Source organism: Primulina huaijiensis, chromosome 13 (genome assembly GCF_012295235.1).
Source record: "Primulina huaijiensis isolate GDHJ02 chromosome 13, ASM1229523v2, whole genome shotgun sequence".
In the NCBI taxonomy this organism is placed as follows: Eukaryota; Viridiplantae; Streptophyta; class Magnoliopsida; order Lamiales; family Gesneriaceae; genus Primulina; species Primulina huaijiensis.
In genome coordinates this window covers 3027986-3055453 of record NC_133318.1, presented here as the reverse complement: position 1 = coordinate 3055453, position 27468 = coordinate 3027986, and the positions used below count along the sequence as shown (strand labels likewise).

Sequence of the window (27468 nt, the reverse complement as noted above, 5' to 3'; positions counted from 1 at the left end):
TTGGATTATACTATTTGTTATCTGGTGAATCGAGAATTCTTAAATAATTGAAACTTGTGAAGTTATTACTAAGAGTTTAAATTTAGGCGGTGATAAATCTTAGTTGAAGTGAGTTGTTACAAGAAGTTGTAAAATCAAAGTCTTTTGATGGATTCTTTCTTAAGTGAAAGAAGAGATGACATATGAGTATTCATCTCCTAACATCGATAAATATTTCTTATTTACATTACACACTTTACATTACAAATTTGCATATCTAGTCATTCTTTGTTAACTATTGCATTCGTTTAAATACATCTTATCATTAATCTAATCGAACTGTTTTCCTACCTGTTTATCTTTAAATGGTTTTGTGAAACTAGTCGTTCAAGAATTTGTCTCGACAACATAAAATCTGTTAAAGACAGTTCAAGTTTTGCAAAATATTTTAAAAGAGTTTATTCACCCTTTTCAAACTCTGATCCGATCCCAACAAACAATAACATCTTATTTTTTATAATTTTCTGTTTGTTAAATATGTCGTGAACTTGTAATATTGATTTCACGTATATATTAAATAATGTGTATAACGTTGTGCAATGCCTTGATTTGGTTATTAATTAAACACGTTTTAAAAATAAAATCAATTTAATTTATTTCTAACAAGAAAATTAAGTAAACGTTTTCAATAAATCAAGACAACTGAGTATTTTTTCAAAAAGAAAATAAATCTAATAAAACAATGTATAAATAATATTTTCCCCCAAAATACTGCTATATAGTATATATTTATATATGTTAATGTCCAATTTGACAATGAGAAATTATTTTGATAGTTTTTTTCTTTCTAAAAAGACATTTGTTTCTGTTCCTAATAAAAAATATATTTTCCTAACTCTGTAACAAAAAAATGCTTGTTAATTGTCTGTTACTTTAAAAACAAAAATTATTGGGTATAAAATATAATAAATAATTATTTTCATGCGACTTAACTTGTATTACCCAATTTTGGTTATAATGAATTTGATCAATTATATTATCTTATAATTGAATTTTTAAAAAAGGTAGTGAAAATTGAATACAAAACAATTGTTAAGGCAAAAATTTGTGTGAGACGATCACACATGTCATATTTTGTGAGACATATATCTTATTTGGATCATCCATGAAAAAATATTATTTTTTATTGTGAATATCGATAGAATTGACCCATCTCACAAATAAAGATCCGTGAGACCATCTCACAAGAGACCTACTTTTATTAAAATCATAAGCATAATCGAAAATTACATTGTAAAAAATATATCAGATCATATGGAAAAAAAGTATTTTCTTACTCTCTAGCCAAGTACATCACAGTAGCGTTTTGGAAATTGAGAAGTAAAATAAAGTTAAATCACAACTCACTAAAAATCATTCACATAAATATGATCATCGAAAGATTTCTATAAAATTTATCAGCTTTTACTTTTATTTTACAAAAGGGAGAAAAGGCATAATTCATCTGCAAGATTACATCGCTATCGCACCTAAAAGTAAAACTGTGAATCTATCTGTAGCTCTCGCCTTGTAACAGCCCCTCCGCACGACGTCAATTGTACAACATGCATCCAGAAATGCCAGTCGTTGCGAACTATGAATCAATGCATCTTCCTAGCAAAGAATCCTCGACTTCCACACATGGATACGATGATAAAGACGATACCTGTAAACGGTTAATGCTCTACAGGTGCAGCCTGCACGAAAGGTTGCTGTCGGGGGGCCACTTCCGCAGCAGCAGCTTGTCTCCTTTGTCTTTCCCGTAGGTAAAGGACAGTTAACAGGCAAACAAAGAGGGTCAAAATCGTCGCGTTTCCTTCTTCCATTATCACATTTTCGATCCAAGCCTCCACTCTTGGGTGAACCTCGGGAAGGGAATCGATTATATCGACCTGAAAACCAGGGGCTTCATTCAACACGCGGCATAACTATACTTGTATAACATAACCAAGTGCACGCCCTCAGCCTAGTGAAAAGGGAAAGGAAAAGTTGAAAGGGCTAAGAAAAAGAACACAAAAACACCAACCAGGAAACTGTTGGCATAGTTTCTCCGTATCCACAAACTGGCGAGGGCTAGTGATACAGGTAACTTTGCAGCAGGATCAACTTCTAATGCTTGATCATAGTACCGCTTGGCAAGGTGAAGATCAAATGGTAGTCCTTGCCCGTGCTCATGCATGTATCCCAGGTTGAACATGGCTTGTGCGTTGGATTGAGATTTAGCATGCATATAGGCCTCAGCTGCACGATCATAATCCCGCTCAGTGCCCTGTGACGAGTAAAAGAAGGGAAAAAAAGATCAAGTAACACCGGTAACAATCGTTATAGCCAGGTATGACAAGGGTTGGAGAAAACAAAAGAAACTATTTTATCAAGAATAAAAGAGGTCAATTAAATCCACATACCCGGCCATAGTAATATGCATCTCCTATCAGCAAAGCAGCGTGTTCATTACCCTGCTCAGAAGCTTTCCACCACAAGGCATGTGCACGTTGATGCCTTTCAGCATCAGTGCATATTCCAGATTCCCCCATGCACATACTACGTTCCCCGTACTTGTCAAGAATCCAAGCAGCATTACTTTGTGCCACTTCATACCCTATCTCAGCCATCCTGGAATATAAGAGCAATGATTTGCCAATATCACCTTTCAGATATGATTCTAGTGCCCATCTAGCCAAGGAACTCCATGGTCCACGTTCTGCAACCAGTTTATACAACGCTGTTGCCTAGCATAAGGTAAAAACATAATCACCAGAAGGACAAAACTAATTGTTCGTTCAAGCATTTAACTTGTTAAATGTAACCGAAGAGGGAAAAAGAACTTGTCAGAAAACCAAGATAGGACCGAGAGAATACACAAGGGTAATGAACAAAAAGGGGCAATTTGAAAAATGGGCAAGGCCGTCAGGGCGCTTACATTTAGTCCAAAGCTCTATGAGCATAGTACATAACCAAAAAAAAAAAACGAAGAACCAAATTTCTCCAAAAATAAAAATAAAAAAATATCAAGGTAACAATGAATATAAGCAGGTATAATGAAATATAATATTTAAGCTGGCATTCTCACATACCATAGGAAGATTTTTCTTAAGCCCCAGACCTGTATGAAACATCTTTGCCAAATGGTAGAATGCTTTTGGTTGACCTGCATTAGCAGCCAATGCAAAGTGCTTTGTAGCTAGCTTTAAATCACGCTTCACGCCAAGTCCCTTGAGATACATTACCCCAAGGTTGTAAAAGCCACCGGCTTCTTCATTATCTGCAGCTTTCTCAAAGTATTCTTTTGCCTGCAACAGAAAAGCAAAGAGAAAATACTTGAAATTTCCTGCCATTTTGCATTAATAGGAATAGCCTCACAACTTATATGCAGGAGAAACGAGCTTTAAGAATGAAAGGAAAAAAATGCACAAAATAAAATACTCAATAAAAATGCACAAACAAATCTGGTTAAATTATTGCCATCAGATCAGACAAAAGAATAAGTCAATATGCATCAGAAAATATGCATTTTACAAACCCAACGACGTATAGCATCCTAAATTGTAGTCCTCAACACCAAGTAAAAATAGCAAATTGAAAACTAAGCATAATAAATCAAACTGAAAAAAAATATATAGAAAGAGAACCCTGAGAGATAGAGAAGGAAAAAATGAGAGAGAGATAGAGAGAGATACCTTGGTATAGTTCCTTTTTTCTACTCCATATCCCTTCACATACAAATATCCCATGCCATTGTAAGCTGAGTACAATTGCTGTCTGGAGGCAAGCGTAAGCCATTCCAGGGCTTTAGTATAGTTCCTTTCAACGCCTGCACCTCTTGCATATATTTCTCCAAGCAGTTCCATTGACCTAGGTTCCCCTCTCTCCACTGCCTTAGAAAACCACCACAACGCCTTAGAGTGATCACGCCTGATACCCCTCAGACCGAAGTAGTAAAATATTCCAATTCTATACATGGCTGCAGCATTCCCTTTCTGTGCCTGGTACTCCAAAATCTGAAAATCTTCATCATCCTCTCCTCTGGACTTTCTGAGAGCTTCTTTATTTTCCTCTGCACCATTGTGAATTCTAATTGGTTCAACTACAGGTGAGTCCTTAGAAATGAGAAAACTATTCACTGCGACCTCTGCCAATTCAGCATACAGCGCAACTGCTTTATCATGCATCTACACCAAAGAAATTTGAATCCACATCATGACAGAGACATTGCTTAAGAGAAGAACAAAGTCTCCAAGGAATTATCCGTCTCTGTCAACTTTCCTTTTACGCTCCCTATTCTGTGACTAAAGTAAAAAGACCTTTTTTCATTCCATACACTGTGTGGAGGTGTGCATGGAAACTTAAGTTGCGACAATACACAATAACTTGCCGCTTACGATATTCAAGAAATTTATAAAAATGCATATCATGCCTACTGAGTTTGAATCAGCTTAATGGCTAATTTTCATTGCTACCAGTCCTTTCAACAATTCTTTGCTATTCAATCCAATATTTACAGGCATATAGGAAGACACAATTTAATGAGAAAATTAAGCCTACAAGGGGAATCTTTGTCATCTCAAATACAATGGATTCTATTTCTTATTGCCGACACATGAAATAACTTACTGAAACGAGGTTATTGACAATGATTCTACAGATGTAAGACACAAGTACACAACCATGAGGATCAACCTAAACTACAGAAAACTTACTTCTTGGCGATAGTAAGTAAATGCTAAGGCCATCTTCGACTGCATATTCCCACCCTGTGCTGCAAAATGATGATGCAAAAACGCCTTAGCATCGCTTTTCTCCTTCCCCATTCCCATGCTATACAAAAACCCCAAGACCGACTGCCCTTGCGGTTGCCCAGCCGCAGCAGAGGCCTCTATATCCGCCACCGCCTCCTCCATGATCCTGAACTCTCCCGTGCTCGCCGCCTCCACCATCTTCCGCACCCCATCATAATAAATCACCTCATCCTTAGGGTTCTGGTTGCCGAAACTAGGATCGGACTCGAACAACGGCGACCAGGATCCAGGGTCAAGTACTGAGTCAGGCTTAGATTCCGACTCCGGAAAATCATCGAAATCCGTGACGTCATCGGAACCAGACGGGTAATTAGGCGTGGCGGCGGGATCGGAGAGGTCGTCCTGGGAGAGGACGAGAACGAATGGACGGGCGACGGCGGAGAAAGGTAGGATGGCAGCGGCGAGGAGGAGAATGGAGGTCAGGTGTTGGATTTTCGGGCAGCGCATATCCGCGGAGATCTCTGCAAAATGGGAAATGTGTACGTAGTTTACCGGTCTAGAGTCTATTCGATAATAGGGAAGCACAGTAAAATTTATAGTAAAATGCCATGCTAAGAAACATCGGTAATGCCAACCAATGAGAATCCGCCAACTCAACATTTTCCCATGCCCCGTGGCGCATATAAATCAATTAATTTAGGGCAATTTCTTTTCTTTAATCCTAAAATTGTTTGGAAAATGCTAGAGAACTCGAGTCCAGCTCGTTCCCCAAGCTGAACGCCCGAAATTCTCGTTCATATCCGCCGGAGATATCAGCGGCGTGGTATATTTCAGCAATCGTCATGTCAATTGAGATTAAGCTCTCTCGATCCAACCGTATTTATCGCCCCGATGTGAGTTTTTTCCCGCTGTATAATATACCGAACAATCTCGTCTTTCCTTTTTTGCATAATTTTGATAAGAATTGCTCATTTTTTACCTGAATAATTGTTGAAAGGAGCCCCTGGAAGGCAAGGTGATCACCAAACTAAATTCCGGGATCTCCTATCAGTCGATTCGCGTCACCATTGATGGCGCTGTTAATTTACAGGTTTGCTTATTTTCGTTGAATCTTTTCTTGTTGGACATATTTTTAGATTGTGATTGTGGTGGTGTAACTGAATTAACAAGTATGTTCGAGCCATTTCTGTAATTTATTCATCAATATTTGATTGATTTAGGTTCGAGGAGGATCTGCTGGAGTTATAGAGTCCTTTTATGGTGTCATTAAGCCAATCCGAATAATGTAAGTGTCACCTGTTTATGTGAGCAAATTTTTTTAAAGCTTTGATTCTTTAGTTTTATAAAGCTATTGTTGGCTGTCGTTTAGGTGCATTTGATTGTTTTCTTTAGTCATTTGGTAATCTAATGAAGATCCATTGCGAAAAATGTAATCTTAATTCTACAGTGGTTGACCGAAGACATTCAAATTCATTTTGTTATTGTTCAGTTGCAGTAGTCTTGTTTTGTTTTGGTAGGTATAGTTTTATAATTGACTCTTAAGGTATGTTAATCAGTTATAATGTAGACCAGCATCAAATGTGATCAATCCGAAGTAAATGTTGCAGCTAGACTTTTAGTCCTGAATGTATTAATTCGCCACCAGAGGAAAAGAAACTTTAAACAGAAGCTGATGATCATGCTTTCATGCTTATGATTAATTTTGTTGAATTTGTGACATGAGGAACAGTAAGAAGGTTGTTGATATTCGATCATCAGGAAGGCTTGGATCAGGGACAACAGAGGTTCAGTATCTCTAACAGTAAATAACACAATATATTTCGTTCTGGAATATCTTATGTGCTTATTTCTCATTACAGATTCCATTTTTTGTAATGCTGAAAGATCCGAAAGAAGAAAATCTGGAAAAGTTTTATGAAACATACCATGGAGGCAATATTAGCATCCAGGTCCACTAATGATTCTTTGTATCTTTACTTCTTTTCAAGTGCATCTCCAGATTAAATTCGAGCGTATCCTGTTATTTCAGGAGGAATATTCACATGCTTGAATGTTATTATTGCTATCACAGTATCTGATGACAGTGGATGTCGTTAGAGGATACTTGCACAAATCATTGACTGAAACAATGGAATTTATTGTTGAAAGTGAGAAAGGTACGTATACTTCTATCATGTAGATGCCTATTTTCTATGCTAGTTTGTATGTGATAGCGATGATCTTTTATTTCTGTGGACGCTCATCTCAGACAATCTTCTACAGCAACCGGTTTCTCCTGAAATGGTCATGTTTTACATTACACAGAACACTCAAAGGCATCAATTACTTCCTGAACTAAAATCAGGTTGCTCAAGTTATTTTCCATGTATTTTTAATTTAACTTCAATTTACCAGCTAGATCATTTTATGAAATGTTGAGAAAGAGAATAGCTATGTTTTTCCTTGTTGACATGAACATATTTGTGATAACTACCATTTCTTCATGGCTCATGCTAATAGGCTCTCAGTCATATTAACTGCACTTCTTGATGTCAGTTCTTGTTTAGTTTATTTGTGTTCTTCTTGTTCTTCTTCTCCATCTTTATTATGTAGCCACTCAAGGTCGGCTCTTTCTCCCGTCTGATGATATAATGCTCTTTTTAAACCAGTACAAATTGTTTACTACTCCCTTATTTCTGAGTTCTCTTCTTTCTACATTTATGTATGTATGTAGATTCAATTACACCGAGAGTTTCAGACTTCACAGAAAACAATTTAAAATTTTGTACATGGATCATACCGGGTTTCATAACCAAGCTTAATATTAAAGAACTTCTTTATGGACAGGGTTTGTGTCCCAATGGTTGACTTTCTTGAGAACCAGCTGCTTTATAATTAATGGAGGAACCACGAGGATTATAAAGAAATTAAGTTTTTTTTAATGCTTTATGACCCTTTACAAGTTACTGAACTGTGTGGGGACATTACCCTATTGTGAGAACTTAACCCATGTCTCCCTAAATCCCAGCCCATTTGATTAAGTTTGAAAAATAAATAATAATAATAAAATAGTAATAGTAATATATCCTAATCTCTTCTCTCTCCCCGACTGCAATTCTATTCAAAAAACCTCAACCAATTTCGAAGCTTTGTCCGTCGATTGTGGCCTCTCCAATTGCCCAAAAATTAAATTAAATAAATATTTGGGAAGCCATCGACGTCAGCTTTCCATCGATACCCCTTTTGCTAGGAAAACTCACGACTCTCGGAAAACCGTCGGAGACCGCTGCCTGCTTTCGCCGAAATTCATGGGACAACTCTTGTTTTAGGCTTCATAGAGCTTGATCTATTAGACTTGAGTTAGATTTCAAGTTGTAAAAGGTAATTTCAGATTTGAGGGTTTCGAAAATTGGGTATTTCTGTTCATTCGAGCTTTTATTATTGATATGTGTTATATTGTTGGTTCTAGGTGTTATATCTGAGGTGATTGGAGGTATCAATAAAATTTCAGAATTTATTTGAGCATAATTTCGAAAATTCAGATTTATTTAATTGGGTTTTCGAATTTTAGTGTTTAATAATTAGATGTTTAGATGCTATAGAATTGTCGTATATTAATTTTAGAAATTTTAAAGCCTAAATTATAGATTTTTTGAATTTTAGACTAAATTGGTGAATATTAGAAAAATAAGTGGAAGTTGATGTAAAATGAATTATTTGCTACATGATCGGATTCTTCGGGAAAATCCTTAAGAAATTTCAGTGGTAAATTAAGTATTCAGTTAAGGTACGCATGAACTGTTCCGTTATAACGTCTATAACGACGTGGGATGACGTTAACTATTTTGTAATGAGTTGTGACGTGCTTTATTTGCTTATATGAATAATGTGATTGCAGTCACACATTTATTTTGAGTTGATATGCTTAGGTTGATAAATAATATCTATATTTATCATTTGAAAATAATAAATAAAAAATATGTTTATTTTTAAAGGAATATTTGAGATATTTGTCTACTAGTCATATTAACTATTAGTGCATAGCAGTTCGAGCATTGTCTCCTTTGATTGCTATAATTATTGATCTGTTGAGACATTGAGTCATCGATGGAGCGAGTGATAGGATTAGATAACTCCTAACATCTCATTGATGAAGCGAGTGATAGGTTAAGCACTTTTGATGACTGCATGAGGATTGATCGGGTCGCTACCGGACCCTCGATGCCACGTGCATGGATGAGCAGCGGCTTGATGTTACGTTGCTGCATTCCTGGCATGGGTGGCCATTGTTCCTATTGCTGATTCGATTCGTTTGGACTTCGTTTTGGTATCCGTTATTTTGTTGTTACCTACACGCATTGTATTGCATTTTACTTGATTTTATTTCATGTTAGTTATATTTGTCATAATTTTACTGGTTCGTCGTACTGGAGCCTGATCCTTATTTTCTTTTTATGCTGTGGTTGTTTTTGATGCCATAGCAGGTTATCCAGTAGTTAAATTGTTGTTGAGAGTTCCCAGATATATAAGTATATATATGTGTGTATTATATCATCGAGTCATACAATTGCCAGGGGATGCCCTGTGTAGCTGTACTGTTACTTTTACGATGTTTTGGATTGATAGTTGTGTGATCGAGTCTTGTCGGCTCTGCATGTGTTAGTCTTGGTCAGTGTGGTTATAGGTTTGTGAATTGGTGTTATGACTTTATTTCGAGTATATAAATGTTGTTTGTGTTGTTTGAAAATTTTTGGGATGTCTTACTTTCGGGAAAGTCATGCCGAAATTTCTGTTGGCCCAAAAGGGAATTTTTTAATTGCTTTGCTATTTACATTAACGAATCTTAGTTGTTTGGTCATTAAACGCTAATCAAGAGCACGGGCCCTTACAGTTGGTATCCGAGCGTAACTGAGATATGCTCGAATTAGAGTCTAGGGCACTTGAGTCTAGACACAAATAAAATGATTTCGTATGTGTTTGACTACTTGCCCTTATTTAAATTAATTGCTATGATTTATTTGAATTTGCCTGAGTTAGAACTACTAGTTGACTAGATTTTAAACTTAGCTTTCCTTTAATTATTTCGTGCGTATTAAATTATTTTGCCTAGGTATTAAATTCTTGTGTCTTATAGAATGACACCTGGAGGAAGAGGCAAAAAAGGGAAAGAAAATGTACAAGAGTTTGAAGCACAGAATGTGAGAGGACTTGATGATATTGTCAGGGGTAAACATGGTCGTCCTCCAGGCCATGTCGCTAGAAATGTGGAAGAAGATGTGAATCAAGAAGTGGAACATTTGACTCAGAAAGTGGGAGGGATGCAGTTGATAATTTCTCAATTCCAAGAATTATGTCCTCCCAAATTCTTTGGCAACGAAAGTGGTGAAAGAGCAACAGGATGGTGGAAAAGTATAAATCATATGTTCAATTTGCTCGAGTATTCCAAACTGCAGAATGAAGTTGGTCATCTATTAACTAAAAGACCGAGCACAACTCTGGTGGGAAGCCACAGAGGAAGCACTCAAGGAATCTGGTGAAATAATTACTTGGGAAGTATTTCGTGCTAAGTTTAGACAGGAATATGCACCACCGTCATATTATTTTGTTAAAGAAGATGAGTTTAACCAGTTGGTGAAGAGCAATAAATTAGTTGTTGAATATGCTTCTCAGTTTTCTCTTCTTTTGCCATATGTACCACACTTTGCAATAAATGATCAAGCCAAACTTTCACGTTTTCTGCATGGACTGCATAGAACTATTCATACTCTAGTGATGACTGGATCGCCCAACACTCGTGTTCAGGCAGTGGAGAAGGCGAAGAAGATATAGATAAGTCTGCTTAGAGGAGAACCACAACCAGTTCCAGTTTATATTCCTCGGGGATGTGGAAGTAGAATGCCAATGCCAGTAGGTTTACCTCCTTATCAGCCTTTACATTCATACCAGCAACCCGAACAACAAAAATTCAAAGCAAAAGACAATCAATTTAAGAAGAAATCTCAATCTAGCTCCTCCAGTTCAGGCAGTACTAAAGGGGGAGGTGCAGTTGGGTCATCCAATGTTGTGTGCTGTGACCGATGTAGTGGAAGACATTTCAGTGCACAGTGTATAGAAGTTCAGGGGTCTTGTTATATACATGGTTAGGTTGGGCACTACGCCAAAGTATGTCCCAATGCAGAGAAATAACAATTTCAGCCACAATAGTTTGGTCAGATTCTCCGATGACCAGCTTTCAGGTCATATGCTCCCACACAATCATTTCAGCAGTCTAGTTATCCACCACCCAAAGATCCTCCTCAGCAGCACCAGGGCCATAGCAGACTCGAGTCTATGCCTTGACTTAGGATCAGGCTTTCACAGTATCCTGGTTCAACTGCCGATAATCGATGCACATTCTCATCGTTCCGTCTTTTTTCTTTACAAAGATCTCCTTAAGGCGACATGATGGGTCTGATATAACCTTTTTCCAGTAAATCCTGAAACTGTTCTTTGAGTTCTTTCAACTCTTTTGGTGTTAAACGGTATGGTGCTCTAGAAATAGGATTTGTCCCTAAAATCAATTCGATGCTAAGATGTATTTCCCTTTGAGGCGGCAAACCTGGAATCTCATCAGGAAAATCCTTGACAACAGGAATATCGAAATCTTTCCATCGTTCTTCTTGTGCCGCGCCGAGAGCATAAATCATAAATCCTTCATTACTTATTGACAACAATCTGAACATTTCCATCGCTGATACTAACGGAATGCTAGACTTTGAATCATAATCGTAAAAGTTTCATTTGCTGCTATAATACGGTCTAAATCTGACAACTCCATGAAAAAATCCCAATAGCTCAATAATTCGTCTATATATCCATACCGATTATACAATCGAAATTAGACATAGCTAACTTGATTAGATTAGTTATCATAATATTATCCTCAAATCTAATCACACAATTTAGGACTATCTCATGAGACGTTAAGTATACACTCACAGGAGTAGCCACAGACACAGTATCTGACAACGGAATAGTAGCAATCTCATGCTCATCAACAAATGCAGCAGATAAAAATGAATGAGATGCTCCATTGTCTATCAATATATGTGTAAGATAATAAAAAACATAGCAAATACCTGCAATCACTTTTCCTGGTGCATCCTGAGCCGAATCCTGAGTCAAAGCATGGACTCGAGTCTGCTGTGGCCCTGGAAATTGCTGCTGAATAGGACCTCTGGGTGGTGGATAACTAGACTGCTGAAATGATTGTGTAGGAGCATATGACCTGAAAGCTGGCCATCGGAGAATCTGACCAAACTATTGTGGCTGAAAATTGAAATTGTTGTTTCTTTGCATTGGGACATATTTTGGCATAGTGCCCAACCTGACCGCAGATATAACAAGACTTCTGAACTCCTATAGACTGTGCACTGAAATGTCTTCCACCACATTGGTCACAGTACACAACATTGGATGACTCAACTGCACCTGCTCCTCTAGTATTGTCTGAACTGGAGTAGCTAGATTGAGATTTCTTCTTAAATTGCTTGCCTTTTGCTTTGAATCTTTGTTGTTTGGGTTGTTGGTGTGACCATAGAGGCTGGTAAGTAGGTAAACCTACTGGCATTGGCATGCTACTTCCAGATCCTTGAGAAATAGAAGCTGGAACTGGATGTGGTTCTCCCCTAAGCAGACTTGTCTCTATCTTTTTCACCTTCTCCACTGTCTGAACATAAGTGTTGGGCGATCCAATCATCACCAAAGTATGAATAGCTCTTTGCAATCCATGCTAAAAACGTGAAAGTTTGGACTGATCATTTTTCGCAACGTGTGGTACATATGGCAAAAGAGCAGAAAACTGAGAAATATATTCAACAACTGATTTATTGCACTGTACCAACTGGTTAAACTCATCTTCTTTGGCAGAATAATATGATAGTGGTGCATATTCCTGTGCAAACTGATCACGAAATACTTCCCAAGTAATTATTTCACTAGATTCCTTGAGTGCTTCCTCTGAGGCTTCCCACGAGAGTTGTGCGCGGTCTTTTAGTTGATAGATGACCAACTTCAATATGACAGTTTGGGAATATTCGAGCAAATTGAACAGATGGTTTATACTCTTCAACCATCCTGTTGTTCTTTCACCACTTTCGTTGCCAAAGAATTTGGGAGGACGTAATTCTTGGAATTGAGAAATTATTAACTGCATTTCTCCCACTTTCTGAGTCAAATGTTCCACTTTTTGATTCACCTCCTCTTTCACATTTCTAGTGACATGGTCTGCAGGATGACCAATGTTTACCTCTGACAACATAATCAAGTTCTCTCACATTCTATGCTTCAGACTCTTGTACAACTTCTTTCCCCTTTTTGTCTCTTTCCCCAGTTGTCATTCTATTAGACACAATGATTTAATACCCAGACAAAATAATTTAATATGCACGAAATAATTAAAGGAAAGCTGAAACTTAGTTTTTTTTTTAAACTTACTTAATCAAATGGACTGGGCTTTAGGGAAACATGGGCTGGGTTCTCATACCTATTCCATATTAAAATTTTCTTATGGAACTCTTCTAACTTGCTCATTATTTTAATACTATAACTTATTATTTGAGCTCCATGCCACTGAAACGGCTTGTTTTACACACGTATCAGCTAGATTCCAATCGACCACATGATATTTGTGCATTTTTAAATAATTTGGGGAAGGTTCACTAATAGATATTATTATCAATACATAGGTGGTTTCCGGGTAACCGGGAAAATATGTACTCAATGCTGGCTGATGGATCCTGTCGGTGGTGAGTTAACTGTTGAGGCGTCTGCTCTTCCTATTCAATCAATCGATATCCACTTGCTTAGAGTGGAGTCAATTTTGATTGGCGAAAAGATAGCAACAGAGTCCTCTTTGATTCAAACAACTCAGGCATATATCATTCACTTGACTAAGTTTGGTTTTATTTTGTATTCATTATTATATGTCTGTAAAGGTTCTCTGCCTTGTTAGATATCAGATGGAGATGTTTGCCGTCAAATGTCTTTGCCAATTTATATTATTCTGCCCCGCCTTGTGACTTGTCCAACCATTTTTGCCGGGTGGGTGTTTGACTGCTGATCTCTTTTTCGTATTTTGTTTTTTAATTTCGTATTTTGTTTTTTAATCAACACATTTTAAGAAAGCTAATTCATGATGTAGATTGTATTTAGTTTTGGTAATGAATATCAACTCCCATGGTGATGGTTTGTTCAAGGTCCTCAGTATTGGACTATTGGTACAACAGTGGATAAGGTCTTGCTAAATGATATGTATGTGGAATCTCATTGTTTGACTAGTTTGAATGATGAAATCTCATGCCATCCTTATTGATTTTGGACAAAGAAAATCGCGCCAAACAAAAAGGATGAAGCGATTAAAATTTAAAAGTAGAGTTGGACCAGCCAATCTTAACTAGATCCAAATTGCCACCCAGTCTTTGCTTGTAACATGTGGCTTTCCATTTCTCCACACTCTAGATATTTTTAAGTTCTTACTTTAAGTTCTTACTCTTTATATCTGTCATTAATTATGTTCCTTTCGATGATCATCAAAATTATGCTTTTCAACTGTTTATAGAGGAATCTTTTGATCCTTTCAGGTTAGTATCTTGTAGACTGGCGCCATCTGCACTTCCCATTTTTGGGAATTGTGGATGCAATTTTATTAATTGTAATCATTTTATAAGTTATGTTTCACTATTTAGAGATGCTAGGCTCTTTCATGATCCGGAGAGCAGAGAAGGCATTGCCTTTTGCTTTTTATTTATTCTCTGGGAATCGTTTGTTGTTTTCTATTTCTTTATTAAGTTATTGGTTTAAACTTAAGCGTATAGATGTGAAATGATGAGCTGGCCGAGTCTACGCTTTGTTGGTATCGGGTGTTTGATCTAATCTGGTTTTAGCTTGTTTGCATTTGGTGTCACCTACTGGCTACTATGCGATGACTGCTGCATATGTGAATACTTTGCTTGACACTAGTCTAAAATCTTCTTAGCAGTCCATTTTCAGTCGAGTTCAAGGTTACCATAGCCATTAACTTTGTGTCAGATCAATCCAAGAAGGGCTCAAAATCTGACCCAAAAAATCCTATGCCATGGGTATGCATCCATTCTGTTACTTACATATGAGAATGCAGTTGCCACTTTGTTGCAACCTTAATCTGCTCTCGCATTTTTCTAATATATAGACAGCAATGGAAAATGTTCCTTTAGAACTGGTGCGCACAAAGTGACATGATTGCAGAAGGTAACTTTGTCGCCTCTTTTTTTTCTTTTTTACATACAAAATTCTATGCCAAGTGAAATGGATGGTGTCTGGTAATATAGTTACTTTTCATTTTGATATCAGGTTTCCTGCTGTAATATTTCAACAACTTTTGATTTCATGCATTGGTTAGCTGTATTTACCAATATGCAACGAATACCCAGCAAAGAGGTCAAGTACGTGCAAGACTTGACTTCTTCACGAATTATAATATTTTTTGCAGTCAGCCTTGTGTTACGCCTGTTCAATTGGTATTGGTGTAAAATGTTACATTGGATGTTTGTATCATTATATGTTGTTTCTAAAAAAATTATTGTTTTTTCAACGAAGCCACTGACGTTGTGGGGATCGCCAGGCCGCTCTTCAGTTTGTTCAAGAACATCCCTAAATAAGAAGGAAAATGAAGCAAAAAATGCATGATTCGTCAAGAACCTTTCGGTTCCCTCACTCTAAGATGGGTATACCAATTGCGTCAAGCTCAGCCATAAACACCGAAACCAAATAGTTTGTTTCCAGTCAAATGAATTGTTACTATGATCCACGCACTGTGATAACCCAGAAGATTAGCTAGAAACTCTGCCTGAATGTTCATCTCATCTCTCAAAAAACTTCCTTAAAATGCCTCTACACTACCATCATAGTTGTGCAGGAGACGATCCAGGATTACCATTACTAGTACCCATCTGATATAAGCCAAAACCATCCATTTCATAATGGAACATGAATATTTGGATTCAAAAATTGTCAAAGATATGATTTTAAGTGTAGATAAAGAATTGATATCCTCGATACACCCTTCATTTCTCGGTTGAAGACAACATGCTAAGCCCGCCGCCAAGACTCTCAACTGCCAACCACTGTCAATAATCGGGAAAACAAAGAGAACTAATAGCAAGGACGCCCAACTTAGGGCATCTGTATTCGCTCTCGTTATAACACCCATCACCTAATCAACAATCGCGGGGTTCATATGTCACATACGTATTATATTAAAACATCTATTCTTCCATATTCATTTTAAAATTAACACTCAATATTTGTAGGTCTCATTGTCCATTCATTCATCTTATTCTTATTTTATATTAAATTAAATAAATTAAATTTCAAATTATTTACCCAATTTAAATCATTANAATGGAAAAGTACAACATATAAAAATAAATCATACTTACGTAAAATTTTCATTTAAAAAAAATATAAATTAAACGTAAGAGAGGCTGTAAAATACTAATTCAAGGATTGTTATTGTATTGTGACCAAATATGTTCAACTAAGTCGGCACGAAGTTGGTGATGTACATGACTGTCACATATCTCGGAATTTGTTCGGAGATAATAATGAAATCCTCGGTTTGAGCCTTGGACGGGTTGTGCGGGTTTGTCACCTTCATCGTTGTATCAATTTGTCACGTGAACCCCTTCATCTTCAACTATCATGTTATGTAAAATAATGCATGCTAACATAATATTTTTTAACTTTTTCGGTACCAATAACGAGCTGGACCTCTGACAATTGCCCATCGAGCTTGGAGCAACCCAAATGCTCGTTCAACATCTTTTCTTGCAGCCTCTTGTCTTTTCTTAAACAACCTCCTCTTGGGATCCTCCGAGCAAGGAAAAGCCTATAAGAAAGTAGCCCATTTCGGATATATTCCATCTGTTAAATAATACCCCTTCGTATATTGAGTCTCGTTGATCATGAAATTAATCTGTGGGGCATTTCCTTGCAAGATGTTATTGAATATGAGAGGTTCATATAACACGTTAATATCATTACGTGAATCGACGACATCAAAAAATGCATGCCATATCAACAAGTCTTGAGACACGACCGCTTCAAGCACGATTGTTGGTGACCCATTGCCTCTTGTAAACTAGCCTTTCCAAGCAACTGGGCAATTTTTCCATTCTCAGTGCATGCAATCAAGGCTGCCCAACATTCCAGTGAAGCCGTGCCACTCATCATGCATTTGAAGAAGACATTGAACATCATCAGCATTCGGTTTTCTCAAATATCGATCACCAAATAGTTCAACCACATGTCCGCAGAACTTGAAAAGACACTTGATGGCAGTTGATTCACCCATGCGTAGGTCCTCGTCAAGATGGTCGGCCGGGACTCCATAAGCCAATTTACCAATTGCAGCCGTCTATTTTTGTAGTGGTGACAAGCCTTTTCTTCCCGTAGCATCATCCCTTTGTTGAAAATACGATGAATGCCTCTCAAGTGCATTCACTATTCGAAAGAATAACTCTCTTCGCATGCGAAATCGTCTTCGAAATATTTGATCTGGATACACATGGTTTGTGGAATATAATCATTGAAGAGCCTTGTATGCCCGGCTTCACGATTTCTTTGGATGAACCTTCTTCTTTGCCGCATCACGTTATTACTTTTATATGCTTCAACTATTTGTCGGCTTTGTTGAAGTATCAATGACATTAGCTCTTTCCTTGGATCATAATCTTCGTCATCAACTTCAACTTGGACTCCGTTTCACTTGTCGAGCTAAAACTGGAACTATTGGAATATTGAGATGTTTTGGAGTAAACAAATTCAATTCTACGTGTTTGCCAAATGTTATGTTTTTAGAATGAAGAATTGTATAGCACAAGGTGTCTATATATTTTTTTTCTTCTCAACGGTTATATTATAATGGCTACTTTCCAATAACCATATTTGCAACGGCTATATTCCAATGCCTACTTTGCAACGACTATATTCCAATGATTGAAAATTACAATGATTGAAAATTACAATAACTGAAAATTAAATATTCCATCTCCCTCTAATCTCTTGACATAAACATTCGTGGATGATCAGTTACTTATATTTCATTTGCGAAGTGTCTCTCGAAAGGATTGCGTATTCCTTTAGTTGAACTTTGGCTATAGCTGCTTTTGCTTTCATCTCCTCTACTTCGAGTTGTTTTTGTTTCATTTCAACTTAGCTTGCTTATATACTCAGTAAACTTTGCTAACATATTGTCTAAGTTTGTTGTCATACACTCCATGTCCGATTTCGTTTTGCTTTTTTCCTTTCTTTTTGCTGCCTTCTGACCCATTGGATGAGTTTCTTCTTCATTTAGGTCTACATGTAGACTCACATCTTGGTTGGATGACTCCCGACTCCGAGGTCCTTGCCTTCTTCGTGCCAAAAAGGTGATCAACGGACTGTGGAGTAAACATTGGACGGTATTTTACGATTCTCCACACATGCTCGAGATTAAATGTGATGCCGTTATTTTCCTCGCGATATTTTTCATACGCAAGCCGTAGTATATCCTCATCAATGTGGCCTCTACGATATGCACTATAAATGCTATTGTAGTTTGCATTGAAGCGAAATACTTTTTTTGGATGGTATTGTGCTGATGTGATAGTATGACACTTGCACTTCTGTTGGTTGTACCTGTAGGACGATTGTCATTGTAGTATCTTGCAACACATCCCCAGAAATTTTCCGCCTTTTGATCATTGCCGATGATTGGGTCATCGCTGATAGTGACAAACGATCTCGCTAAGACCTCGTCTTCAACTTTTCTCCAGGTTGACCGCTTTTTTCTACCCTCAGCGAAAGAATCCACCTTCTTTAAATTTGCGAGTTCGATTGGAGATTCACTGTCGGACAGTTGAGTCGCTGAGACGAAAGTCGAAGTGGCCGGTTCATTTTCCGTCGGAGATGTAAAAGACATACCGATTGCATATGGATTAGATGGATTATTTGGTGGATATGGATTAAAAGGATAATTTGGCGGATATGTATTATGTGGATAATTTGTGGGTATGAAAAATATGGATAATTTGGTGAAATTTGGGAAAAAAGTATTTTCTCCGACATTTTTGGATAATCACCAAATTTCTAAAAAAAACTCGGTAATTTTCATTTAATTCGAAACAAAGTAGGATATAAGAAATAAAATTTTAAAGAAATTGAGATGATGAAAATAGAAGATATAAGATTTTTGGAGTAATTTATGACGTAGAATAATGTGTTTTGATGTTTGAAATAATTTGTGTAATGTGTGAATATTTATAGATAAATATTTTATTTTTTTAATTAAAGTAACAATTAATTAGCCGTTAAAACAATTTTTAAATTTTTTTAATAAAAAAGATCGTTACTTTTTAATTTTAAAAATTAATTACTCATTAGTTGAATTATTTTAAAATATAAANCATAAAATAGAGAAAAAAATCACACTTACAACCAATTAAAAATAATATATAAATTAAACTTTTTAAATATATAAAATACCAATTTATTGTTGTTGTTGTTGTAATGTGACCGTTAACGTAGATGATTGTTTAAAATTTCTAAAATTATTTTAAAATCATTTTTTTAAATAAATGATAATTTTAAAAATTTAAAAATACATTAAAGAAGGAGGAATCATCACATGTGTTGGGCCAACCATTAGTAACAATTCTCACGTCCTCTCTGGCGTGTTCTTGCACGCGCATGAAATAATATGTCTGGAGCGTGCAGGCACACGCTGGAATGAGATTATTAATGTTTTTTGGTTTTCGGAATTGAACTCGTTCATTTAAATGAACAAAAGTTGGGTAAATGCTGACGTGTGACTGTTTGAACAAGAATGCTGACGTGTGATTGTTTGAACAAGCATCTATATTGGTTTGAACTTTAGTTGAGTATTTAAACATCCTATTTTGAACATGAATGTAGATGCTCTTAGTGATCAAAGCAGCTTATCTTGACTTTTAAATGAAGCATTAAGATTGCCCAACAATACCAAAAATTTGCCTTCAGTTATAATTGAAGGTAAATCCGCAGCAAGCAGTGGAAAATACATAATGAAAAAATATATTTACAGATAATGCAGCAGACAAATAATTCAAGAATTTTTGGACTTAAATAAAATAAACCACCTTCTGTGGATATACAATCAAGAACATCAGTCAATACAATAAGATATTAACAATTAACAAAATACTCCAAATTCACGATATTGATAACCCAAAACAAAACACAAAAATAATAAAATAGAAAATTTTATTCCCACAATAAACAACATACCACCTGTTAGGTCATCTTCAAACATAAAATATATTTTGGTACAAGTTTTACACTAAAATAGTATGATTTTTGTATCAAATACAATGTTCATCTCCAACCCATTTACTTCAAATCTTACACTAAAAGAATATTCTCGAAATATTCCTTTTATTTTACATATATTAATTCTTATATTTTATTCAATATATTTTTAAAAATTAAACAGTATAATTATGAGTAGTGTTTATATTATATAACCAATATTATATTATTAATAAATGTAAATAATAATAATTAAGTTTATAATTTAATTATTATATATAAATTAAATTATATATAATATGAATTAATATACGAAAATTATTAAAATTGAAAAATAGGAATACAAATTCAAACATAATATGAATACAACTTGAAATATAATATTATTACAACTTCAAATATTTGAACGACTATGTTCATCCCACAAACCATTAATTAAAATATTTTGTAATGCGAAGTGAGCATTTTTGTCTTTTATCTTTTAAATCACATGAGAAATTCTGAAATTTGATATGCTCATCAACAATCATTTCTACGTCCAGAGTTGGTGCTTCTCTCACATTTTGAATGGGTGCACTGAGGTCACGTTTATCTTCGATAATCATATTGTGCATTCTGATACATGATTTCATTATGTCACGTAAATGATGTTTCTTCCAACCACGTGCTGGGGATGTCACAATTTCAAATCGTGATTGAAGAACGCCTAATGCCCACTCCACGTCTTCTCTAAAGTATTCTTGTTTCATTGCAAAATATTTCTTTTTCAAACCATGTGGATCATGAATATTTTTTTTACAGTATTTGACCATTTCAGATAAATATCATCAACTAAGTAATATCCCATATCATATTTGTTTCCTCCAATTGTATAATGAGCAATACCTAATGTAAGGTTGGAGAATAGATCGGGTGTGTCCAAAACATTTATATCATTATTGGATCCAGGCATACCAAAATATGCATGTCATATCCAAAGATCCTAATAAGATGTTGTTTCTAAAATGATTGTTGGAGAACTACTACGACCTGCATATTGACACGCCCAAGCCCATGAGGCAATTTTTCCACTCCAGTGCATACAATCGAGATTTCTCAACATCCCCGAGAATCCTCGTTGTTCACCAATATAGAGTAATTTGGCAACATCATCGGAATTAGGTGATCTTAAGTATCGTTATGCAAAATCTTCCACTATAGCCCTACAAAACCGTTGCATACACTCAATTATAATAGATTCTTCAATTTTGATATATTCATCAGTAGCATCCACGGGTAAAGAATATGTTGGGTGCAATAATTGTCCTTGCTTGGTAGAGCGATCGAACCGTGGTGCTTGAGCTGCTGTGCGGTTTAAAAGATTTGAGTTACACCATTACTACCAGATATAGCTTTTGGTAAAGCGGCAAACGCTCGGTCTTACAATTGGTATAAGAGCCAAGGTCACGGGTTTGATTCCCATTAATTACAAAGAATGCAATTATTGGGAGGGAGATTGTTGGGTGCAATAATTGTCCTTGTTTGGTAGAGCGATCGAACCGTAGTACTTGAGCTGCTGTGCAGTTTAAAATATTTGAATTGCACCATTACCACCAGCTATAACTTTTGGTAAAACGGCTAGTGCTCGGTCCTACAACATATATATTATAATTTGCATATGCTAGAATTTGCAACGCAGCTATTGTTTTTTGAATAATCGATAGACCATGTCGCCCCACACCATCATTTTGTTGTGTGAAATAAGCATTGTGATTATTTATCGCATCAACGATACGAAGGAACAAATTTTGAGACATTCGAAATCGTCTTCGAAACATTGCTTCATTATATATTGGATTCTCACCAAAGTAGTCATTGAACAAATTATGATCGCTGATTTCTCGATCACGATGGATGACTATGTGACTTGGAATTGAACCTCTATGTGTGTCTCCTTGCTCTTGTTGGATGATGTACGAAACAACCAACTCTTGTTCAACATTTAAAATTGCTTTTCTTTTGTTTTCAAAATGCTCAACAACATTCATCCAATCGTTATGTGTTTCATCTTTATTGCTCGACAAAGAAAATGAGCTAGAGGATGATACATGATATGAAATGAAAATTCATTTTCAAGATAGTGAGAATGTAAATTATGTGGTGTGGGAAAATAAGATATTCAATCATATTATATAATGGTTTTTAAGAATATGACTGTCCAATGGATTATATTCCTCTCTACATCAGGATTAGATTTTCTATCCTGAAAATAGATTATATTCCTAGAACCGTTGGATTAGATTTCTTATGTAGATCATTACCGTTGGATTATATTACTATCTAATCTTCATTGTTGGATTGGATTTCATTCCTATCTACAAAAAGACCGTTAGATCAGATTACATGTAATCTTGACCGTTTGATGAGATTACAATCTTATTGTCTTTTCAGTATATCTAAACTATATCATTTTCATAAAATCATCACACCTACAAATTTCAATATTATTATCTCTTCTAAGCAAGCTCATGACATCCAATGCTAGAACTGTTTCTTACATTGTTGAAGAAGACATGATTCTATGTCATGTATATCTTTGACATAACACAAAATCCTATCATAAGTATCAACTAGTCCAAAGACCAGTTTTGGACTCGTGTCGAAGAATTTTACAACACTACTAAACCAAACCGTAGGACCTAACAAAACATCAATGCAAGTGTCGCATGAAAGTTGTAGTCCGTCACGTTGTTGATTAAGAGGATGCAATCGCCAAATTGAAACTCTCAAACCAAGTGGTGCATCTGAATAGGATATTATAAGTATTTTTTTTATAAATTATTTTCTTTACTAGTTCAAACTCTTATACGAGTCAGATATTTCCATGCAACTGAATAGAGCAAAAAATTTGTTTAAGCAAGATCCAAAATATAGTAAATGATTCAAATTTGATCATGTATGGCCTCTTATGAAATATATTGAAAAATTCTCTAGTGACATCAATCCATCGAGCCCAATATCTAAAATTCATGTCACAAACTTGGATTCGTCACAGTCAGAAACTCAATCACCAGAGACTCTAATATCATGTTCTCTTGGATTACATTCCTTTTCAATTAATTTAAGTAGTGATGAAAATGCAAGTGACAGTTCATCCGAGGGACCTCTTGGAGTTAAAAAATAAAATTATAGAAAAAAATGACAACATTTTGGAATTATTATCTATGATGAAAAAAGGACATCACGATCTTATGAATGTATTAGAAAAAGGATCCACTTAACTTCAACAAAATTATGATATTAAAACGCTGACATTGCAAAATGATAAATTGAAATTAGAAAATCAGCGAAAGAATATTGAAACTCGACAAAACGAAGTGGTATTGGCTGCCTTTCAAGAGGATAACCGAATTTTTTACATAGATTTGAGCACAAATGGCAATCCAGAAATGCGTGAAATAGTTCGAATTGAAAGAACAAAAATTATGCAAAAAAAAAAAAAAAGACATGGACAACAAGATGTTGATATGTTTGAAAAATATTTGAGTGATTTAGAAGGATCTGGATCAAACGAGTTGTTACTATAATCCACACATTGTAAAAAAACCCAGAAAGCTTTTTAATCCTGTAAATTTGTTTCATTGTAACTGAATTATTGACGTAAAATACTTTGTAAGAGTCTAGAGTTTATGTATTTACTTTAAAAAATTTAAATCAAGTGCAATTTGAAAAAATATATATACATATATATTGTGGAAACTATCTTTTTTCAGAATGCAAAATAGAAAAGCGAATTTTTTTAAAAAAAATAATATGTAAGTTTTTGGTTAAAAAGTTTGATAACATACGTAGACATCAAAATCACAAAGAAAATAACATATATTACTAGAAATATAATTTTCTCTAAAGAAAATAAAAACATTAATTGCGATGATGAGAAATATACATTAGAGATCCAAGATATTAAAAAGATTGTCAACTACAACAAGAGGAGGAAGGATAATTCAAGACAAAAATCAGAGATTGTTCATTAAGTTATAATCTAACGAGAAAATATTTAAATAAATGTTGACTCACCAAAAGGAGTCGATTAGTCATATTTATTCAAGAATTCACATTATATTCCACGTCTTTGTACATATCTTCTAGTCATCATGATTAAATGTCTATTACAGTGATTTGATTTCAAAACATATACAAATTGCAGCGATCGTAACGTCGTTGTGGCTGCATGCATCAACGAACACGAACACGAAGGTCATAATTTCCAAGGTTTTGTTGTTCCTCTTTTATCTTCTCTGCAGAAGACTTGGCTGAATCACTACAGCATAATAACCAAATTGATCTAAGTGTGTGTATTTCTCCAATACCATATGGGATTTCCTTCAAGTGTGGAAGACACCAAAGTCGAAGTTTCTCAAGGCGTGGGAAGTGAGAGTTGTCTGCCATCCACTCCACAAGATCTGTATGATAAATTCTCAAGGACTTCAACTCAAGGAATTGTCCTTCCACAGGATTCCATTTACGCCCTGTGACTGCGAGATGCATCAAATTCAGAACTTCAAGATGAGGCAGTGAGCCAACCACCGTCAAATCTTCCCAACGCACTCTGCACTGTTTCAAAGTCAACTTCTTGAGCGATTGTGGAAAGCAGAGATTTTGAGGCAAATTATTGTAACCGTCCAAGAAAAGTGATTCGAGATTACGTAAACGGGCAAGGTTGTAAACTTCATAGTAATTCCATCCAATGCCACGGGGAAATCGCCGGTAAGTAATTCCCAGTTTTTTTATGTTTGGGATTCTATGCACAACCTCATCCGTAAACCTGACATTCTGCATCTTAGAGAGAGTTTGCAGGTTTTTCAGAACAAGAAAATCTCGCCTGCCATTTTTGCTGTTGATGCTCGGAGGATCAGGCAAATAAAAGTCTCCTCGTTCCCATTTTAGATGCCTGAGTTGTGGCATTTCCCATATTTCAGCCGGTAGCTTGATTGCCTTCAAACTCGAAGATGGACCAGTAATGGTAACAGTCTGCAGATTCCAAAGTAGGGATAGAGATTCCAGAGTATTCAACATATTTGGAAACAATAGAGGGTTGAAATCAATTAATCTAGAGTTAACTAATCGCAAAATTTCTTCATAAGAGCAGATATCATCCATGTTGAGTGCTCTTAGCAGTCTATGAAGCTTTGAAGCTGAGGATTTAAATTCACCGCATGTCAATGAATGGGTATCAAAGACCTGTTGTCGGAATTCCTCTTTGTCGGAGCTTCGCTGAATAATAAGCCGGCGCTTATTATCGATGATTCCGCTATGATTGTTGAGGCTATGCATCATATTGACACGAAGAAATTTCTCCTTTTGAGCTTCCCTGAGGCATAGTTCTCGTATGAGATCGTGGATGATGCAAGTTTTGATTTTGTTTCTAGACCCGTATTTATGAATCATAATGAGATTTCTTTCTATTAGATCTTTTAAATTATCCTCTGCAATTTCCTCCAAACTTCTGGATCTGATCGGTTTAAGAATCCCCTCACTTGTCCATAATTTCACGAGCCTTGAAATTCTAATCTCGCGGTCTTCCGGAAATATCGCCATATAAAGGAAACATGGTTTTAGATGAACAGGTAAGTGCTTATAACTTAAAGACAATATATTAAAACAGTGCCCGTTAGCTCCCATATTTAATGCCGCATATGTATCATTAGCAACAGACTCCCAATATTCAAGTGTTCGACTAGACTTTGCAAGAAGTCCACTAATAGCAACAATGGCTAGAGGAAGTGCTCCACAATTTCTCACAAATTTCTTTCCTACTACCTTGAACTCAGGAGGGCAACTTTCTTTTCCAAACACCTTGTCACAAAACAAAGCCCAACTTTGATCCTCGTCTAGAAAATGTAGTTGATGAGGAGTACACGACCGAAAATCATCAGCCACATTTGTTAGTCTCGTAGTAATCATGACTCGACTACCATTGTTATTATCTGGAAAAAACCTCTTTATGTCATTCCAACACTCGATACTCCAGAGGTCATCCATCACAATCAAATATTTTATACCAGACAAACTTTTATACAACCGTTCTCCTAATTCATCGTCAGTCGGTTGAGTAATTTCTTCACATCCCTCTTCTTTTCTACATTCAGTAAGAACTCTAATATCCTTCAAGAGGGTTAAAATGATTTCTTGCAAGCTATATTGTTGGGAGATTGTAACCCAAGCATGTACGTGAAAGTGCTGCACGATATATGGATCATGGTAAACATTTGTAGCAAGTGTAGTCTTACCAATACCACCCATCCCGACAATCGAGATGATCCGGAGATTGGAATTGTGTCCGGTGAGTTTCTCCATGATTTGAATCAAATCTTCATCAAATCCCACCATAGTATTCTTGCTATTGGAAGCACCTCGTATGAAAGAACCAGCAGTCGCAGCTTTTCTTGGCTGCTCCATGATTTTTATCCCTCCATTTTTCTTGATCTTCGTCACATCTTTCTTCATAGAACCGATTTCTTCTATTATTTTCTGCAAATCTTGACTGAACAGAGTGGAGCTCCTCCATAGAGTCATTTTTTTAAAACAAAGCTTGACAAAGTCTAAACAACCAAATATCCCACTCCTCCTTTCATCTTCAGAATTTTGAAGAAGTTGATCCACCACGCGACTTTCAATGATATCTTCTGCTGCATGTGCTGATCTTGCAATTTTTTCCTCCAATCCCTGAATTTCATCCGCCCTTATCAACGGAAAATCTTCAAGGAAATCTTGCAGGAAAGAGATTTTTTCAAGCAGAGAATGGATCTGGGCTTTGTCAAGAACAGCCCTTTGGCGCGTTGGGTGTAGCAATAACTGGTCAAGAGTATGTCCGAGAGAGAGCAGTGATGCATAAGCCGCCATTTCCGATCTCTGATTTCTCAGTATTAGCGTTGACTTTACTAGCATCGACTTTGAATCATCGTTGCCAGCAGCCCAACAAATAGTTCCCGTTAGGATAATTTCCAGGAACATATTTCTTTCTAATTACTTTTTTGGGTTTTTTTAATGAATAATACGAAATTTCAAATTAATATAATATATGCTTTTGGACTAAAAATACGAAATTACCAACACATCAAAATTGGCCACCAGCTTGTCTAAAAATAAAATAAAAAGATTGTGATCTTTGACACATCATCAATTTTTTTTAAATAAAAGATTGAATTATTAAAATATTTTTTTATTATTACAATACAATAAAAATTATATCTATTATAATTTTTTTAGGAAAATCTATTGTATTAATTATTGAGATATATTTTATTTTGTAAAATTTAATTTCCAGTTCTTTGTATTTTTAATCCTAAAATTTTAATTGTCAAATAATTTGAAATCTATAATAGATACTAGAATTTGAAGCGGACGTTAAATA

The 27468-nt window shown here is 35.7% G+C and overlaps 3 protein-coding genes across 4 annotated transcripts; 1 reads left to right on the top strand and 2 right to left on the bottom strand.

Annotated features, from left to right (window-relative positions):
- Positions 1-1382: 1382 nt before the first annotated feature.
- Positions 1383-5323, bottom strand: LOC140991610 (ERAD-associated E3 ubiquitin-protein ligase component HRD3A-like). The gene is made up of 6 exons (XM_073461676.1): positions 4716-5323; positions 3696-4187; positions 3093-3308; positions 2424-2747; positions 2045-2287; positions 1383-1910 (listed from the first exon to the last, which is right to left on the bottom strand). Exons 1-6 carry the CDS (start codon positions 5259-5261, stop codon positions 1695-1697), a joined length of 2037 nt encoding a protein of 678 aa, XP_073317777.1. The 5' UTR covers positions 5262-5323; the 3' UTR covers positions 1383-1694.
- A 160-nt stretch (positions 5324-5483) lies between these two features.
- LOC140991426 (uncharacterized) lies at positions 5484-15346 on the top strand. Of its 2 annotated transcripts, none has more exons than XM_073461375.1 (12): positions 5484-5647; positions 5752-5844; positions 5975-6039; positions 6484-6538; positions 6614-6703; positions 6826-6910; positions 7003-7098; positions 13460-13644; positions 13726-13814; positions 14752-14851; positions 14945-14999; positions 15102-15346. In XM_073461375.1, the coding sequence occupies exons 1-11, from the start codon at positions 5597-5599 to the stop codon at positions 14963-14965; spliced, it is 930 nt and encodes a 309-aa protein (XP_073317476.1). In that variant the 5' UTR covers positions 5484-5596; the 3' UTR covers positions 14966-14999; positions 15102-15346. The 2 variants fall into 2 exon arrangements, with proteins under 2 accessions (XP_073317476.1, XP_073317475.1); XM_073461374.1 differs by having other exon boundaries at positions 14941-14999.
- Positions 15347-24258: 8912 nt separating this feature from the next.
- On the bottom strand, positions 24259-27068 carry LOC140956244 (putative late blight resistance protein homolog R1A-3). Its single transcript, XM_073412944.1, has 2 exons — positions 25180-27068; positions 24259-25083 (listed from the first exon to the last, which is right to left on the bottom strand). Exons 1-2 carry the CDS (start codon positions 27066-27068, stop codon positions 24291-24293), a joined length of 2682 nt encoding a protein of 893 aa, XP_073269045.1. The 3' UTR covers positions 24259-24290.
- Between the last annotated feature and the right edge of the window lie 400 nt (positions 27069-27468).

Excerpts from the sequence above, each read along its gene's own strand:
- LOC140991426 (XM_073461374.1), top strand. The coding sequence starts at position 5,597 with ATGTCAATTGAGATTAAGCTCTCTCGATCCAACCGTATTTATCGCCCC. Across the intron at positions 13,645-13,725 it reads CTTTGATTCAAACAACTCAG|ATATCAGATGGAGATGTTTG; the intron begins GCATATATCATT and ends CTGCCTTGTTAG. Across the intron at positions 13,815-14,751 it reads TGTCCAACCATTTTTGCCGG|TCCATTTTCAGTCGAGTTCA; the intron begins GTGGGTGTTTGA and ends TCTTCTTAGCAG.
- LOC140991610 (XM_073461676.1), bottom strand. The coding sequence starts at position 5,261 with ATGCGCTGCCCGAAAATCCAACACCTGACCTCCATTCTCCTCCTCGCC. Across the intron at positions 3,309-3,695 it reads AAAAAAGGAACTATACCAAG|GCAAAAGAATACTTTGAGAA; the intron begins GTATCTCTCTCT and ends TTTCTGTTGCAG. Across the intron at positions 2,288-2,423 it reads ATGCATATTACTATGGCCGG|GGCACTGAGCGGGATTATGA; the intron begins GTATGTGGATTT and ends TACTCGTCACAG.
- LOC140956244 (XM_073412944.1), bottom strand. The coding sequence starts at position 27,068 with ATGTTCCTGGAAATTATCCTAACGGGAACTATTTGTTGGGCTGCTGGC. Across the intron at positions 25,084-25,179 it reads TCTTATGAAGAAATTTTGCG|TGTTACCATTACTGGTCCAT; the intron begins ATTAGTTAACTC and ends GAATCTGCAGAC.